The 16548-nt window shown below is 42.0% G+C and overlaps 1 protein-coding gene across 3 annotated transcripts; it reads left to right on the top strand.

The window, feature by feature from the left end:
* Nucleotides 1-80: 80 nt before the first annotated feature.
* ZRSR2 (zinc finger CCCH-type, RNA binding motif and serine/arginine rich 2) lies at nucleotides 81-15141 on the top strand. 3 transcript variants are annotated; one of them, XM_052774085.1, is made up of 11 exons: nucleotides 81-194; nucleotides 1990-2069; nucleotides 2224-2323; nucleotides 2609-2717; nucleotides 3052-3138; nucleotides 5978-6016; nucleotides 7834-7949; nucleotides 10821-11034; nucleotides 13365-13420; nucleotides 13595-13704; nucleotides 14362-15141. In XM_052774085.1, the coding sequence occupies exons 1-11, from the start codon at nucleotides 148-150 to the stop codon at nucleotides 14841-14843; spliced, it is 1440 nt and encodes a 479-aa protein (XP_052630045.1). In that variant the 5' UTR covers nucleotides 81-147; the 3' UTR covers nucleotides 14844-15141. The 3 variants fall into 3 exon arrangements, with proteins under 3 accessions (XP_052630045.1, XP_052630046.1, XP_052630047.1); XM_052774086.1 differs by having other exon boundaries at nucleotides 92-194; nucleotides 2227-2323; XM_052774087.1 differs by lacking the exon at nucleotides 5978-6016 and having other exon boundaries at nucleotides 92-194.
* The last annotated feature ends 1407 nt before the right edge of the window (nucleotides 15142-16548 follow it).

Raw genomic sequence — 16548 nt, 5'->3', positions numbered from 1 at the left:
CCCCGCCCCGCCCCGCCGCCCGCTCGCCCCGCCCGCCCCGCCCGCTCGCCCCGCCCAGGCGCCGCTCGGCTGCCGGAAGGGATTTGGCGCCCTTCCGTCGCCATCGGGTGGGGGGAGTCACGTGACACCCCCCTCGATAAACGCAAGATGGCGGCGCCCATGTTGCTGCCCGAGTCCCCTCTGGGGAAGTTGAGGTGAGGCCGAAGCCGTGTGCCGGTGCCGGGCCTCCCCGCCGCTTCCAGGGGGAAGGGGAAGAGCCCGGGGACACCCGCTCCCCGAGGAGGGTCACGGCCCGGCGCTGGCCGAGACCGCCCGGGCGGCCACGGTCGGGCCGCGGCTGAGGCCGCCCCGCGGCCGGGCCTGGGAGTGGCGCAGCTACGCGCGGCAGCGGCCATGGCCGACCGGGCGGGTGGGGGAGTAACCGCCTGCCGCGGGGGGGCGGGGGGCGGCGGGCGGGAGCGCGGCCTGGCACTGGGGGGGGCGTGCCTGGGGGGTCGGGGACGAGGGAGGGACACGCGGCCCGGCCCAGCGTGGGGGGGAGCCGGCGGTGCTGCCTGTGTGCCCCGGCCGAGCTCGGTGTCCGTGGGGCTCGGCGGGGCGGGCGGGCGGGCAGCCGAGCCCCCGTGCGGCCCCTTCCGCAGACATGGCGGGGGGGGCGGGGGATCCCCGGGCCGGGCTTGCAGGTCTCTGCAGGCCGCTGCCCTCCGGGCTCGCCGGGGTGGCCTGGAGGGGGAGGCGAGCCCCCGGGCCCGAAGCGGCTGGAGCAGCTTCAGCTGCTCGCCCGGCTCCTGATGTGCTGCTGCGGCCTGGGAGCGAGGAGAGTGGCTCGCTCTCGTCCTTCCTTGGGCTTCAGGAGCACCTGAGAAAGCCTGGGAGCTGGGAAGGAGGGATCCTCGCTTGTCGGCCCTAGGCACCTGCCGAGGGGGTGAGGCTCGTTTCGGGCAGGTGGCATTACAGGGGGAGTCCCTGGGCTCGCTTGATCAAAGGCGGAAGGCTCAGGCGAGGGCACGGCGTGCGGTCAGGCGTTGGTCTTCGACGGCATGCGCTCCGCTGCCGGGATGACCGCCGCGGCGTTACCGGTGGCGTGCACGGGTGTGCGCGCGTGGCGAGGTTGCGAGTAAGCCTGAACTGAAGCGTTAGAGATGCGGCTGAGGTTTTGGCTGTCTGAGTTATACCTATGGAATCTTTTAAAATTACACGCTCCCAAATGGGAAGGTTTTGATTTCCTGTCAATGTTTGGCGCGTGGCAGAATGACAAGAGTTGAAGATCACCCCTGCCTCCTGCTCTTCCGTTACAAACTGGCTAGAAAGAAGAGAGCTAGAATGAAAAATGACAGAAAAGGGGTTGATATGAAAAGGCTTTCAGATACTTAGAGGGGCTTTAACCGTAATGAAAGCATGGGGCCATTTCTAGGCAGCCTTGCAGAGCCATCAGACAAGCAAGGATGAGTCTGGCCAAGCGTCAGTAGCAGCAGAGTAGGCCTGCGCACTATCTGTGGTGGCCGTTAAGTGTGCTTTTGTTACCTGTACATTAAGACTGCTGCCTGTAGAGAATATCAAGGGAGAAGGGGCGGGACTTAAAACTTCATACCCTGTAAAAGAGAGGAAGACTAGAATGTGCTGAAAGGTGTGCCAGAATTATAGGGTAGAAGATCCCCAAATCTTTCTCCCTAATCTTACCTAGTGACCAAGTTTCAGGAACTAAGGGAGTTGGTGATAACAGCAAGTACTGCAGAGCTCAAGAAGGATGAGACCCTGTCTGTTGTGTCCGAATGTGATTGTTGCTGCTGTCCACGTGCAGCTCTAACAGCATAGCTACAGATTTCGCTGTCATGTCAGATGTCCCTGTAGAGTTACTGTTTCACATGAATAGCTGTTAATTTTGCCGTTTGTGGGGTTTTGTAATGCTGATGTAAACTGAGTGCATGTGTGACAGTAAGAATCCTTTGTTTGGCTGTTTTAACGTAAATAATATTCTCTCATTATCAGCCATCAAAAATACAGAGCTATTCTGAAGAAAGAAAAGCGAAAAAAAAAGCGGCAAGCGCTTGCCAAACTAAGAGACTCAGGTAACTGTGAAGTGTTTTGTATTGTCAGTGGAAATAGTGGTGATTTTTTTTTTCCTTTTTTTCCTTTCTGTTTTTTAAAAAGATACAATTTTGTGTATCTTTGCTGACTATAACACCCAGTTATTTAGATGCATCATTTTGTGTTTCTCCTCAGAAGCTACAGAAAAAGATGAATCAGTGTCTGAGGAGGAAGAGGAAGAACTGGAAGAAGAGGAGGAAGAGGAAGAAGAAGAAAAAAAACTTGAGGCAGAAAGGTGAAAAATCTATAAAATGGCATATATGCAGTAGATACATTTGTAGTCAATTCCATTTTGATACTTTGAAAAGTTTCTGTAAAACAGAATCCTTTTTGTATATTTCAGGCTACACCGTTTTTCTCTACAGCCTGAATGATTCCTGTGGAATTTTCTCTTTTAAAGAAGATTAGATAAGCTGTGGTTATTGCTGAACTAATAAATTTGGATTGTATGCATGACAATTGCATCAGTTGTGGGGAGTCATTAAATTTTGTCTTAAGCGGTATCTGGTTTCCTTGGTAGACAAAAACTACACGAGCAGTGGTTGCTCAGAGAAGAAAAGGCCCAAGAAGAGTTCAAGCTTAAGAAAGAAAAAGAAGAGGCTGCAAGAAAACGTCAAGAAGAAGAAGAGGTGATGTATAAACCGAGTGTTACACTTGTGTCTGGCAATAAGGTAGACTTAGTGTAATGTCTTTTACTGTTCTGTCGTGGACCAGTTTTCTTGATGTTGGTATGTTTGAAAGCATGAGCTCTTCTTTCTTCCATTCTAGAAGAGCAAAATTTAAAAAAAAAAAAAAAAAAAAAGACTCTTTAAAAGGGTTTTTGTCCAGAGATGTAGTTGCTTATGACTGGATGAAAACTTAATGGTCAAGGAGTTGTAATGCAACATGATAGTTTTGAATTTGACTGATTATAAAGCATTTGTTTCCTCAAATAATCTTTTAAAATATTTTTTTATCATAAAGAGGAAGATCAAAGAAGAATGGGAGGAGCAGCAAAGAAAAGAGAGAGAAGCGGCACAGCAGAAGCAACAGGAGAAGAGAGAGAGAGAGGTGATTCCTGGCAGTGGGAGGATAAACATGTTACATATCCTCTTACATTATCTGATGCAACAGTCTATGCATGTTGAAGAGAGATTTTATTCTAACTAGCAAACGTATAAATGCATTAGTTAGTTCTTCTCTCCATTCTGTCTAAATTCCTGAAACTATCAGTCACTGTTAAAGAGGATCTAGTGAATCCATATGCCTAGGAGGGTGACTAGTTTTAACGCATCTTGTTGTTCGTAGTATGTAATATTTACATCAGTTAAATACACAGGCATGCTGTGAACGCAGGTTCTGATATGTGCACTTTTTGCATCATCCGTTAAGGATAATCCTTACTTAATGTCCCAGTTGAACACAGTCAGCGTTGAAGAAAATGACCAAGGAGGATATGGAATATGGAATTCCCTTGCTGCTGTTCCTTAACACAGTTCTTAATCAAAAGATATATTACAGCTCTTCTTTACCTGACTCATCCAACAGGACGTATCTTTTTTTCAGAGCTCCTTGGGTGGAGAAAAAAATGATACTGAAGATACTAGTCACTGATAACACTTCCGTTTAACGATACCTTCTTAAGTTTTAGAGGTTGAATGACCTGGATGTATGATGTCCTGTACAGAAGTCCAATGTGAGGACTGGCCTATTGCCAGTAAAGGGTGATTGCAGCTGTCGTGGTTTAACCCCAGCTGGTGACTCAGCCCCACGCAGCCGCTCACTCATCCCTCACAGTGGGATGGGGGAGAGAATCGGAAGGGTAAAAGTGAGAAAACTCGTGGGCTGAAGTAAAGACAGTTTAATAGGCAAAGCAAAAGTCACATGCACAAGCAAAGCAAACCAAGGAATTCATTCCCCACTTCCCATGGGCAGGCAGCTGTTCAGCCATCTCCAGGAAAGCAGGGCTCCAGCACATGGAATGGTGACTTGGGAAGACAAACGTCATCGCTCCAAACATCCCCCCCTTCCTTCTTCTTCCCCCAGCTTTAGATGCTGATCATGACGTCCTATGGTCTGGAATGTCCCTTGGGTCAGTTGGGGTCAGCTGTCCCGGCTGTGTCCCCTCCCGACTCCTTGTGCCCCCCCAGCCTGCTCGCTGGTGGGGGGGGTGAGGAGCAGAACAGCCCTTGGCTCTGTGCAAGCACTGCTCAGCAGTGACAAAAACATCCCTGTGTTGTCAACACTGTTTTCAGCACAAATCCAAAACACAGCCCCATACCAGCTACTCTGAAGAAAATTAACTCTATCCCAGCCAAAACAAGCACAGCAGCTTTCTAGGATGTAATAAATAAACCCATTTTGGCTTCTCCACAATTGCAAGAGTCCAGTCACTTCACTGGGAGGTGTTCTGCTACTGTGTCTGGTTGCCACAGCAGGAGAAGAGATGTGGGCAAACATTATTGTCACCTGCATTTAATAGTTGGTTGTGTCACTGATTCTGTAACACTTGCATGAGGAATGGAGAAGAACAGCAGTTGGTGTATTTCCTGTCTTACTTCCTCTGTGTTAATTGTCCATTTCCGTTTTTGCAGAGTAGGGAGAGAAAATGATGGTCGCGTCCTTTATTTCAGGTTGAGATATAGTTCCAAGAGAGTTGAACCATGGTAACAGCGGGATTTTGTTCCTTCCCTCTCCTTGTGCCTGGGTTTGCCCAAACCCTCAGTGGGCTAATTTGGTTCCCTGAACTAGATGGAAGCCGCTTTCTTTTTTGTTTGATTGTTGGGTTATTTGTCGTGTTTTGGTTTTTTCTGTGTTACTGTTTTACTGGTTTAGTGAGTTAAATTGGCTCATAGAGGGCACTGACAGGCACCCAGAGGGAAACCGAGTACCCAGCTGGGAGTGGAGCCACCCATTTCAGCAGCGGGAAGTTGTTCAGTTGATTTGGCCTGTCTCTTGAAACAGCAGTTTATTCAAATTCTGACTTACTGATTTAAAAAAAAAGTTGGGGTGGGGTTGTTTTTTTTTTTTTTCCCCCTTCCTAAGATGAGAAAATAGATTTTTCTGGTTTGGTGGGGTTTTGCTGGGTGGTTTTTTGTTTGTTTTGGTTTGTTTTTCTTTAATAGGGTGGATAATATCTGACATACTTGATGATTTGTACCAGATGCTGTCTGGGTCCTCCTCTTGGATTGCATTTTTTAATTGTTATTTGCTCTTCCTCCTTTTTAATTTCATTAATTCTCTTCCAAATTAGAACAATGCTAGCATACTTTCTTGTATTGGTTATGTTTAAATGTCTTTTTTATTGGAACTTCCGGGAATAATTTGTTGGAACTAATTTCCAGCCAGTTTTGGAGAGTGACTTTATTTTTTTGCTCAGCCCACTTAGAAGAAGGAAGGGGAATAATATCCTCATTGTTTTCCTGTATTTGGAAGGCTAGATACAGTGAACTTATGATATTAAAGTTTCTTCACAGTTATATGTTTTGCTTTAACAGAGGCTCACTAAGCAATGTGTTTTTCTATGTGTTACATAGAATGTTCTAAGTTTAAAAAGTTTAGTGCAACTAAATGATTATGAACTTAACTGTAACCAGACTGAGTACTAGAGCAGGAGATATATTTAAATATTCAGTAGTTCAATGATGGTTTTAAAAAAGAATAAAATGAAACTTTTTAACTTGTCTAGCATTTAGATTAGAAAATCATCTACGTGAGGGTCTTGTCTGATGTATCCTTTAACAGCTTTGTAGTACAGAGCAAAATTAAAACTTAGTTTTTAAAGCAAACCCCATCAAACTTTTATTATGCATAATCATTGAGTATTGTAAATTAGGTTCTTAACTAAAGAAACCAGATGTTTTGCGTGTCCTCAGGGTTTTCACTAGTCCTGTGTTTGCACCATTTATAGGCAGCTGTGCAGAGGATGCTGGATCAAGCTGAAAGCCAGGTATGCTCAGAGACTTTGAAAAAGAACTGAAAAGTAATTTAATTGCCATCCAGTGTTTGCCTTCTAGCATGTTGTCCATCTGCTCTCAAGAACCTAATGGCTTGAATAAATTTAATATGTAGTGGCTTGCATGAGCTGTAAACAATTATTTACTGGGTGGAACATAATTAAGCGTATTTCTGGCTGGTTGGTGGTGGTGCAGTTGTGCGTGCTCATTCCTGTTCAGGAGGTCTGAGTCAAAATGAATCTGGAAATACTGCTGTGTGCTGTTATAAAAACACTATGCATGATAGTTTATTTGTGAATTAGGATTCTAAATAGATCTGTCAGTCCTTCTGGGTGGCAAGGCAAAATTCTTTTTAAGCAGATGGCAGGCTCTAAATAAAAGGATTCAGCAGCAGAGGAGGGCACAGATCCTTAAGAAAAAAAAAGTGGGGGTGGCAGAAGCTGACTGCTTGGGTGCCTGGAAGAGCATGGATCTCAAGCTGGCAGTGTGTAGTAAAGAAAACCGCAGTTTTCATTTGAATCTTGGAGAGGATGAATTCAGTCTTTCCTGTTGCCTTAAGGAACAATTTGGCTTTTTATCCCTGTCCTATGGTTAAACTTGTAAAGATTCTTGCTCTCCTTGAACCACTGCATGAATCTGAAAATTAAGTTTTAACCTAGTTAACCCCTTGTATGTTGATTGCCATAGCCACACTGGAGCTGCATTCAGTTCCAAATTATGTTTAAACAGTTCTTCAGGTAGAGAATCTAACTCTATTTCATAATACCCCTAGAAAAATGCTCTGAACTACTACCTGCCCAGAGCTCAAGATGTATTAGCAGCCATTTCTGCAAAGGAACAGGCAGAAGTGTGCTATGTTAGAGACTTCATTATAGTATCAGCTCAGGGTTCAGTTACTGTTGAAGTGACAGTGCTGTTCTGTTGAAAGAAAATTACGACTAAGAGTCATGAACAGAACTGGTAGCAGAGTTAAATGCTGCTTGTAAATAAACAGTTTTCAGTTGATTTAAAACGAGAACTTAGGCTAGTCAGCTTTACAGACCTTTTGGTTAACAAAATTAAAATTCCCTTTTTAAAATGTCTGGTTTGTTTGTTGTCAGTCAAGGCTTGCAACTTGATAATCCCATTTTGAATTACAGAAATCTTAATGGCCTGAGATGATCAGTATGGAGGCTTTTACTTCCAGTGCTAACTATGAATTTAATTTTTTTTTTTTACGTCTGGCCTTTGGCAGGTTACTTTTATTTTAGCCTTTTCTAGCCACATAAAAAGCGATAATGATAACCTTACTGAGCCTTGAGCTGCTGCAGACACAAATAAGTAAATAGTCCAAGCTTTCTATCTGCCAGGTATATGAAGTGCTGCTCAGTGGGTCCTGGAGTGAAGTAGGTAACAAGCTTAGCTGAATGGAAAGAACCTGTCCCAATGTTTGTAATTCTTGTGGATAACAAATGAAATTGCTGTTTGAGGAGCAAATATATTGCAATTCTTTTGGTTATAAAATCTTAAGAAGCTTTTCCTTTAGCAAAAGAAAACATCCAGTTCAGTGATTTTTTTTGTTGTTGTTAAAAAGAAATCATGAATACATATTTGTTCTTAAAACTGAACAATTGTCAAGAAAAGAGGTTTCCATCACCAGAGACCCAAGGCACTGGGCAGCTTTGTAAAACAATGCTTAAAATAGGTTCAGCTTGCCTTGTAGTAACACGCTGCTCAGAATTGCATATGGATTTAATTGGTAGTTTTATTTTGCCATTACATTTCTTTATTCTTTTCTAACTGCTGTGTATTTTAATGTTTTTTTCCACAGCTAGAGAATGGTGTGACCTGGCATAACCCAGAGCCCCCAGAGAATATAGGAACAGAAAAGGACAGAGCGAACTGCCCGTTCTATATTAAAACAGGTTCCTGCCGATTTGGAGACAGGTAATCAATTGAATATTTACCAGCATACAAGTGTTTTGGAGAGATGAAAGGGAAGCAACTTCATTAGGTAATAAGCAAACTGAAGAAAAATTGCTATATAAATTACTTTCATGTATTTGGATGTGGTTCTGTTATTCAGAGAGCAAAAGCATTGCCTGGCTGGAATTGAACTATTTATTGTTACGGCATATTATTGATGGTGCATTCTGGTTACATATGTCAAACTGACTTTTCTGTAGCTCTGACACATGCACAGATATATTCAGACAGAATGTATTTGATTTCTGTTATTAATATGGGTTTGATATGTCAGATGTTGTTTTATCTTGTGTAATTTGCATATGCCACGTCGTCTAAAAAATACAATCAAATCTCAAATGGACTAAAGCAAGTTAAGGTACATCTGCACAGTTGGAAAAGCTGTTGTGTAGCTTCCAGAATTCTCCTGTTTGTATACTTTTTAAATGCGTGATACATTCATTCTTGATTCTTGTATACTGTTATGGGTGCCCTGTCTCGAAAGGGAAGTATGGTAAAAGGCAAGAACAGAGACGGACAAGATGATCAGAGATGAGGAACAGCTTCTGTAGGAGGAGTGCCTAACTAGCCTAGACTACTTTCAAAGAGATGATGGAAGAGGGCTGTGGCAGATGAACACTGAGCTCATGAGTAGGATGGGAAGGATTATTTGTTTTTATTATGAAGCAGCTTAATTAACGTCCCTGAGTGTTTACCAGCTTTAAAAAATAAGAAAGTACTTTCTCATATGAGACAAATGGCAAAACTTGTTGCCAGAGGACACAGAGGAAGCCAAAAGTATAAATGGATTCATGGAGTACGGGTGTCATTATCTTTAATGGTCACCGATGAACAAGTGCAGCATCTGGCTAGAAAATACCTGAATTTTTGTGCGCATTAAGGAGGAACAACAGCTCAGCAGGGAAAGACTCTGATACTTATTACCTGAATCTTCAGCATAAACTAATAAGGCTATTTTACTAACTTGTATCACTGAAACGTGTGTGGTCCAGCTATTTTAGTTTTCTTTATCCTAGAAGCAATTTGGTTTAGTGTGATGTATCTTGTGGATAATTATGTGATAATTTAACTCCATGGAAGCTTCAAGTCCACATCTTTTTTCTATTCTGAAATATGTGTTGAATTCCTAAATAAAACTTTGGCCAGCTATTTCACTGCAGACAGCATTTTTGCTTTTCAAATATTTAGCTCTTTGTAATCTTTGCAGGTTTTTTGTTTCAGTGGTATTTAATGGAGGTGTTTAATGGATTAATTATGGATTGCATAAAAATCAGTTTTGCTTTGAACTATCAATAGCTGTGGTAAATAAATACTGAGAAACATCATATTCTGCCCTTCTTTTCTCACCTGTAGTTGTTGATCTCACCTACCTCTCTTTTATCTTCCTTCCTCCTCCTCACATACTGGCTTCCTTCATATTTTGGTCATTTTAACCTCTGGTGTTGACCGTTAAGTTGAAGGACTGAGATACAGCTAGGATAAGGACTGGAAGAATGGGTTGGAAGCTGAAATGGACCGCAATGGTGAAAAATTGGGAGCCAATGTTATCGATAAAATAATTGTTGAATCTTGTCAAAGCTCACTATGACCTGAAGAAGCTAAAACTGGCCGAGTTCACCGTTACTAATTTCCCCAGTAATTCAAACACTAATATTTTGTAGTAATACTGGATTTTGGGTCATTCGTTTTCCTTGGGGTTCCTTTTGTTCTGTCATATGCTATATTCATTTTCTGTACAGACAATACTGCTTGGGTATAATATTTTGATTTCTATCATTCAAATAGAATAGTGAAAGGAGGCAGCTTCTAAAATGTGGGGGGAAAAAAAGAGTCTCTGGTTTTAGTTTTAGGTTTGGAATTTTGTTTGTTTTTCTGAAGTCCTAAGTTGTCAACCAGAAAGTGAGTCAATTTCTGACTGACTGGATGTGGAAGGAAACTTCCTATCTGACCTCTAAGTGGTAATTGCCCATTTTGAGACCTGCCCCCCTCCAATTTGTCTGTGCTTTGCCAGTGCTAGATAAAGAGAGTAGACTAGTCTGACTGTTTTTCTGATCATGTCATGAAAAGGAGAAATGTGTTGGAGAGTGCATGACCCAGTTGCTCGGGGAAGTGTTTGAAATGGAGATCATAAAGCACAGTGAAATAAACATGGAGGCTAACATCTATGTTCTTACTGAATCTAAAGGTTTGTAGGGAAGAACTGTATTCCAGCGAAGGAGGTAGCCTGAATATGATACATGGTGCAGGAGCTCTAATACTTTTATGGCTGTCAAGAAGACGCAGATTAAGATAAGACTTACTTAGATGAATCATTTTTTTAGAAGTGGAAAAATACTACTCTTGTACTTGTCCAACTTCAGGTCTAAGTGTGCTTTCCTTCCCTCACTCCCTCTGCCCACCCCCCATATGATGAGGACAACTTCAATAAGAGTTTAGTTTGCAAAAAGAAGAGCCAGGACTTGCTTTAAAACGTCTCAAAAGATTGTCAGTAGTCTTTCTATAAAGCCCTTCAGAAATGGGGAACACATTTAACCCTAGTAGCCTAAAAGAAATTACTTTAGCTCTTATTATGTTACTGGTATCTATAGCTTTTGCAGATGTGCTTTTTTTAAGCAATAACGTGTTTACACATGGCAGAAAGCATTAAGGTTATACACAAACTCACTTCCAAAAGGTTTGTTTTAATAATTGAAATATGTTGATCTTCCACTAAAGGATTTTCTTTTGTAATAACTGTTACTCAAAATGGCAAGTGTTTGAAGTTCCAACGAGCGCGTCTTCTGCTGAAAGTTCTGATCTTTTCACTTTTCTTGCTTCGCTACAAATGTCTAGGTGTTCTCGCAAGCATAACTATCCAACCTCTAGTAAGACACTACTCGTCCGAGGGATGTTCATCACTTTTGGCATGGAGCAGTGCCGGAGAGATGATTATGACACAGATGCAAGTCTCGAGTACAGTGACGAGGAGACCTACCAGCAGTTCCTGGAGTTCTATGAGGACGTGCTCCCTGAGTTTCAGAACGTGGGGAAGGTTGTTCAATTCAAGGTATGCATCTGACTGTAACAGCTTGTTAAATACGTAACATACACTACGTAAATTGTGTTTTACTGGCCTTAACAGGAATTCTGTCCAGCATGTACTAGCTAAATTCCATGTACATTAGAGAACTATACAGTGTTCTTACAGCAAACTGTGCATGTCTCATGTCACCTGTAAACTTGTCACTGCTGTTACAGAGCATTTTCTTACTGTGGGTCAATCTTCTCTCCTGTTCCCCTGAACTGTTATAAAAGCTTGTGTTTTTATATCGCAAGTTACTCATACTGCTCAACAGTCCACTTAACCTCACAGTTCCGTCTTTACTGAGCCCGTGATAAGACCCACAGGGTCCACTAAGACTGTTTGACAATATAAATATATCTGGGCTATTGTATTTGTGCCTAAGGAATGACATAGTGGGGGTATAAAATGTATTTGGAGTATACACCCAAAGAATGTCATTTTAGGACTGGTTGGATAAAACAAGATCAAATTACAATGAACTGAAAAGGTAGTAGATATTTCAGTAGGAGGAATTATAAAAAGGTAAGTTATGTAAATGGTGTTGAGATTTGTCGTCCATCTTAAGTTTGTGCATTTGGTTTGCTGAATGTTCTGTACTGAATTTTTCCCATTTATATTATGATTTCTTACGGGGCAAAAAAGAGGGACCTGTAAATGGAGATTTCAGAGATGAATGATGTGTGTTTACAGTCCCATCTTGCCCCCAAATGTGCAGCTGGGATGGTGAAATCTCCTTGTAGCAGAATCTATTGCAGCATCCCTTTCTGCTTCTGTTCCTGAGTGTTCTCTTGCAGTCACCAGGAGGCACACAGTGCCTTTTCTCCTTTTGTTTCTTTCCATCTACTGACAGCTGCCTCAGAACTGAGATTGTATTAGCGTTTCAAGCAAGAGGAAAGTAGAAAAAGTGAATTTTCAATAGTTGTATAATGAGCTTTAGAGGTAAGAAACCTTCACTTGTTTGGAGGAGTATCCCCTCCGTATTTTGACTTATGGGATATTAGCAAGCTGTACTCCATCCTAGAAGACGGGATGTAGATTCCCAATGGAGCGTAGGTTGAAATCCTGTCTTATCATCAAACTCGGATCCTCGACTTTGTATCGGTGTCATATGCAGCTGTGCTAAGTTGCACATCCTTGGGTCCCTATGACTAATAACAGGGTAAGAGCTTTTGGTGTGGAATTTCTTAGCTTCTGAAGCAATTGTGCAACTGCAATATGATTCTTGTGGGCATTTTCATTATATTGGAGATGCTTAGAAATTATGTGTTGGCTGCAGGGATCTTGATGGAGCTTCATCTCTGCTACCATTTAGAATCAGATTATACCCACCCCTCTTCCAGCTGACTTCCATTTCCAATGTAGCCCAAGGTTTTGTTCTTGCTGTTCTTTCTGGGAAGCTACTCCAGAATCTGGCAGATCCTGACAAAACACACACTTCTTTTCCCACTCAGAAATGTCCATGGCAAAATCATTCTCGCTTGTTCTGATCTTGATAGTTTGACTGTTTACTCTGTAATATTTGATTATACAACCGCTTGTTGTGCCTGAAGCCCTTGCCTAATGCAGTGCACACAGAGAGGTTATTCTCTGAGGGTCAGTCAGGGTGCAGTGATGAAAGGAGCCACTTGCCTCCTTGGTGCAGATATTGGAAGAGGCCTGGGGGCAAAAGAGGCTGGGCTTACGGTTCTGCCCTGGAGAGCTGGGTTCTAGCCTGCTTGGGCCTGCCCATCTCAGGATCTTTTGGAATGAGCAACGAGCTTTTTGGAAGTTAAATTGTGTATTTTTTGAGAGCTTTAGATATACTTTGAATGCTGAATCAATATGAAAAAAAGGTGTTTCAGAACTGTACAGTGAAAGCTAGTGACTTCAGCTTTTCTAACTCATCTCGCAAGGATGCTGTGAACGTAAATTGCTCTAAAGATACTCCTACCGTAATGAATCCCTCGTTTCCACATGAGGATACTACTGCTTGTTTTCAGAGCAGGATTTGGCTGTTGCACAGTAGGGTTTGCCCAGACAGGTGCAAGACAATTGAGTACAAGCTGTCTTGCAGTCTTAAGTGAAGCAGAAGTCCCAGAGTTAATCAAAGCATAATGCTGGAAACAGTCAAACATAAGCCAAAAGGGCTGGTTTGGTTTGTTGTTTTTTTGGGTTTTGTTTTTTTTTCTAAAACTAAGTGCTCAGAAAAAAATCATACGTAAGTTCACATAGATGAGCTGTCATAAATCGCAATGGCTGCTATCTCAGCACGCATGAGCTGCTGTACAGCATAAACCTTCCATTGCGCTAACTTAATGTTTCCGTCCCCTTAGGTCAGTTGCAACTATGAGCCCCACCTGCGAGGAAATGTGTATGTCCAGTATCAGTCGTAAGTACTCGCAATCTTACCAAGTTTTAGAATTAAACTCCAAAGTCCTGTAATGAACACTGTATAATCCAAGTGATTCATTCTCCCATACTGTAATGGGAGTCTAAATCTGGTAAGTAACATCTTAAATGACTGTGTGATGATAATGCTATGTGTCATTTTTACTTTTTAAAGGGAGAAGGACTGTCAGGCAGCTCTTGCTCTATTCAGTGGACGATGGTATGCAGGCCGACAGCTTCATTGTGAATTTTGTCCTGTGACAAGGTGGAAAACTGCTATATGTGGTGAGTCACATAAACACTGGGAAAAGAGAATGTGTGTTATTGACAGAGTACTTATGGAAGTGAAAGAAAGGGAATTAGCCTGTAGCTTGCAGATCTGCCTCATGTTGTAGTTCATTTCTGTTTGGAAGACAAATATTTAACTGGCTTGTGTAGATCTAGGAGAGGAAGGGAATATTTATACCATGTCACCTAAGTGTCTGAATCGTTCTGGTGGATTTACCTTGGACTGGAAAAGAAAGTTTGGATCCTAGCTTTGGAAATAATAATCTTAAGGTGAAACTACAGGAAGTACTAATTTATCTCTTTAAAAAGCAACCGCAGTTTCTGAACCATCAACTGTTCTTAGCAGTAACTATCACATTTGACTTATCTATATTTACATTCTTAGATTAAGGTAGTAAAATTATTTATTAAAATCGTTTTAAGCCAACACCTTCATAGCTGTTAAAAAAAAGTTAATTCCAAGAAAAGTACATACTGAAAATTAATCTTGTGTGAATTAAATTGATAGGTGGTCAGATGCATGTTTTTCTGTTTGAAGCAGCAAAATTCAGTTTATTGAGTTTCTTTCCATAATGAAGAAATACATACGCACATAATGAAGGAGGAGATTTAACAGGCCTGGTTCATAAAAGAGCAAACCCTAATCTGTTGCAGGCTTATTTGAAAGGCAGAAGTGTCCAAGAGGGAAGCACTGCAACTTTCTTCATGTATTCAAAAATCCAAACAATGAGTTTTGGGAGGCCAATAGAGACATACGTATTTCTCCTGAACGGACTAATCAGTTGTCTAAAAACTCTGAAAGGAGAAACAGAACAAGCCATCGTGATGACTATTACAGCCGGTCAAGGAGAAGGGGCAGCCCAAGCCCTGATCATTCTTACCGGAGAAATGGCGAATCTGAGAGAAAAAAGAATCGCCGCAAAAACAAGAGAAGGCGCCGATCTGGAAGGTCAAGAAGTCGAGAAAGGAGGAGGTCTCGCAGCAGGGGGAGAAAGAGGAGAGGCCGCAGTCGCAGCAGAAGTCATAGTCGAACACGTAGTAGGAGCAGAAGTCGGAGTTCCTCTCGATCCAGGAGCAGGGGTAAAAAGAGATCGAGCAGCAGAGGAAAAAATAGTGAAACTCCCAAAACAAAGTGAGAATTACTTTTAGAAATTGCTAATTGATCAAACATAGAGCTGACAAAGAAATCTTTCCAGTAGGGAACCAGATATATTTGAGTTTCAAATAAAGTGTTCTTGCACATTAAAATGTTTCTTCCTAATAAAGGAACCTAGTTTATTGTGTGCTAAGCTTCAGAAAATTAAAAGTTTAAGTCCTACATAAGGTGTGAATGTCAAGTACTCTAGCTACTCTGTCCCTCTGAACTGCTGCAACATCTGGATGCATACCGAGTACAAATAGAAAGAGAAGTAAAGCTTATTTGGTATATGCTTATTTCTGTGTTATGTGTGTGTTAAGTGTTTACTGTCCCTGTAAGGAGTTAGTACAGAACAGCCAGTGTGCTGTAAATTCACACCACAGCATACTGCAAATTGAAGTCCGTGTAGAAGACTGCCATTTATGTTTTCCATCTGTTTATGGGAAATCTCTTTCTAGACAAAGTAGATATAATCATGTTATGAGTTGGAGAAAAGGGATCTAAAAGACATCACTGTTTGATTGTACAATACTTGCCCAGCAGGAGCTCTGTGGTCGTAAGTGTTGGATTTTTCTCTCTGAGCTGCTGAGCTAATTGCCTGTAGGGATTGCAGTAGACTAAAACCAAGTAGGAAAAACAATCAATTTATTCAGTACCTTAATCCCCAAGTAAGAGTGGAGACCATGCACTTGTAATCCTTGAGTGAGGATAGAAAATACTTTGCATACCTCTTGGTTGCATACCATTTGTAGCTGAAAACAACCTGCCTAACCTGTGATGGAGTGGTGGAAAAGTGTCTGTCTGGTAACCAAAGATGCATATGTAGTTGTGAAGGCTCAAGATGATGGTTGCAGAGTGGCTGAAGAAACCGAAGGTTTTATACCTGAAACGATACTTCAGGTTTTTGGGAGAGGAGGACTTGACTTAAAGCCTTTTTAGGCTTATTTTATAGATGGTTTAAGGCACCCTACTGGCTAGCTTCCCTATGGTCAAGGTGGAGAGTAGGGTAGGGTACATAAAAATGAAGTTATCAGGACAAAACCTTTTTGAAATGACAGCTGTATTAGCAAAGTACCTGCAATTAGCTAAATCCTTACAACTATTTCTTCACTTTTAAATGAAAGATTTGTGCTGTTAGATGGACTGTACTTCACGCTGCTTAACTTCAGGTATTTAACTTGGGCACCTAGGTGTCCGCAGACACTTGGAGAGAGCAGTTTGTGGCGCTGAAGGTGCAGGTGCCCTGAACGGTCTGCAGAGATACCTCCCTCTCTTTACCCTATCCAAAGAACCCAGGCTCCTGTCTTTAGAGTGCAGTTCAGACCGCCTAAGTTAGAAGCCTGAAGTCGGCATAGAAGTCCTCCCAAATAGTTATTCCTTACGACTCCAACAACGTAACATAAAGTCCCATAGAAGATCTTGATATCTGATAGCATTCCTCACAGCAAGAATGTTTTTTCCCCAGGATAGTTAAGAGTGAACGAACATTGCTTCTGGATATAATATATATATTTTTGCTTTTCTAAATGCATACTGCACCTAGCATGCTGATTATACATTTTCCTTCTTTCATGTGTAACTGTTGTCCAATATGGAGTAATACAACAAAAGTGCTATATATTGATGTTCAGTTCAAACCCAACTTTCACTATATATTGTCATAACTGTAGGCAGAATTGTAGCTTAGTTAATTTGATTAGATG

The sequence above is a fragment of the Harpia harpyja genome, chromosome 22 (genome assembly GCF_026419915.1).
Source record: "Harpia harpyja isolate bHarHar1 chromosome 22, bHarHar1 primary haplotype, whole genome shotgun sequence".
NCBI lineage: Eukaryota > Metazoa > Chordata > Aves > Accipitriformes > Accipitridae > Harpia > Harpia harpyja.
Note: the sequence above shows the minus strand (reverse complement) of the source record. Positions and strands in the feature narration are given on the sequence as shown.

Excerpts from the sequence above, each read along its gene's own strand:
- ZRSR2 (XM_052774085.1), top strand. The coding sequence starts at position 148 with ATGGCGGCGCCCATGTTGCTGCCCGAGTCCCCTCTGGGGAAGTTGAG. Across the intron at positions 2,070-2,223 it reads TGCCAAACTAAGAGACTCAG|AAGCTACAGAAAAAGATGAA; the intron begins GTAACTGTGAAG and ends GTTTCTCCTCAG. Across the intron at positions 13,421-13,594 it reads GTGTATGTCCAGTATCAGTC|GGAGAAGGACTGTCAGGCAG; the intron begins GTAAGTACTCGC and ends TACTTTTTAAAG.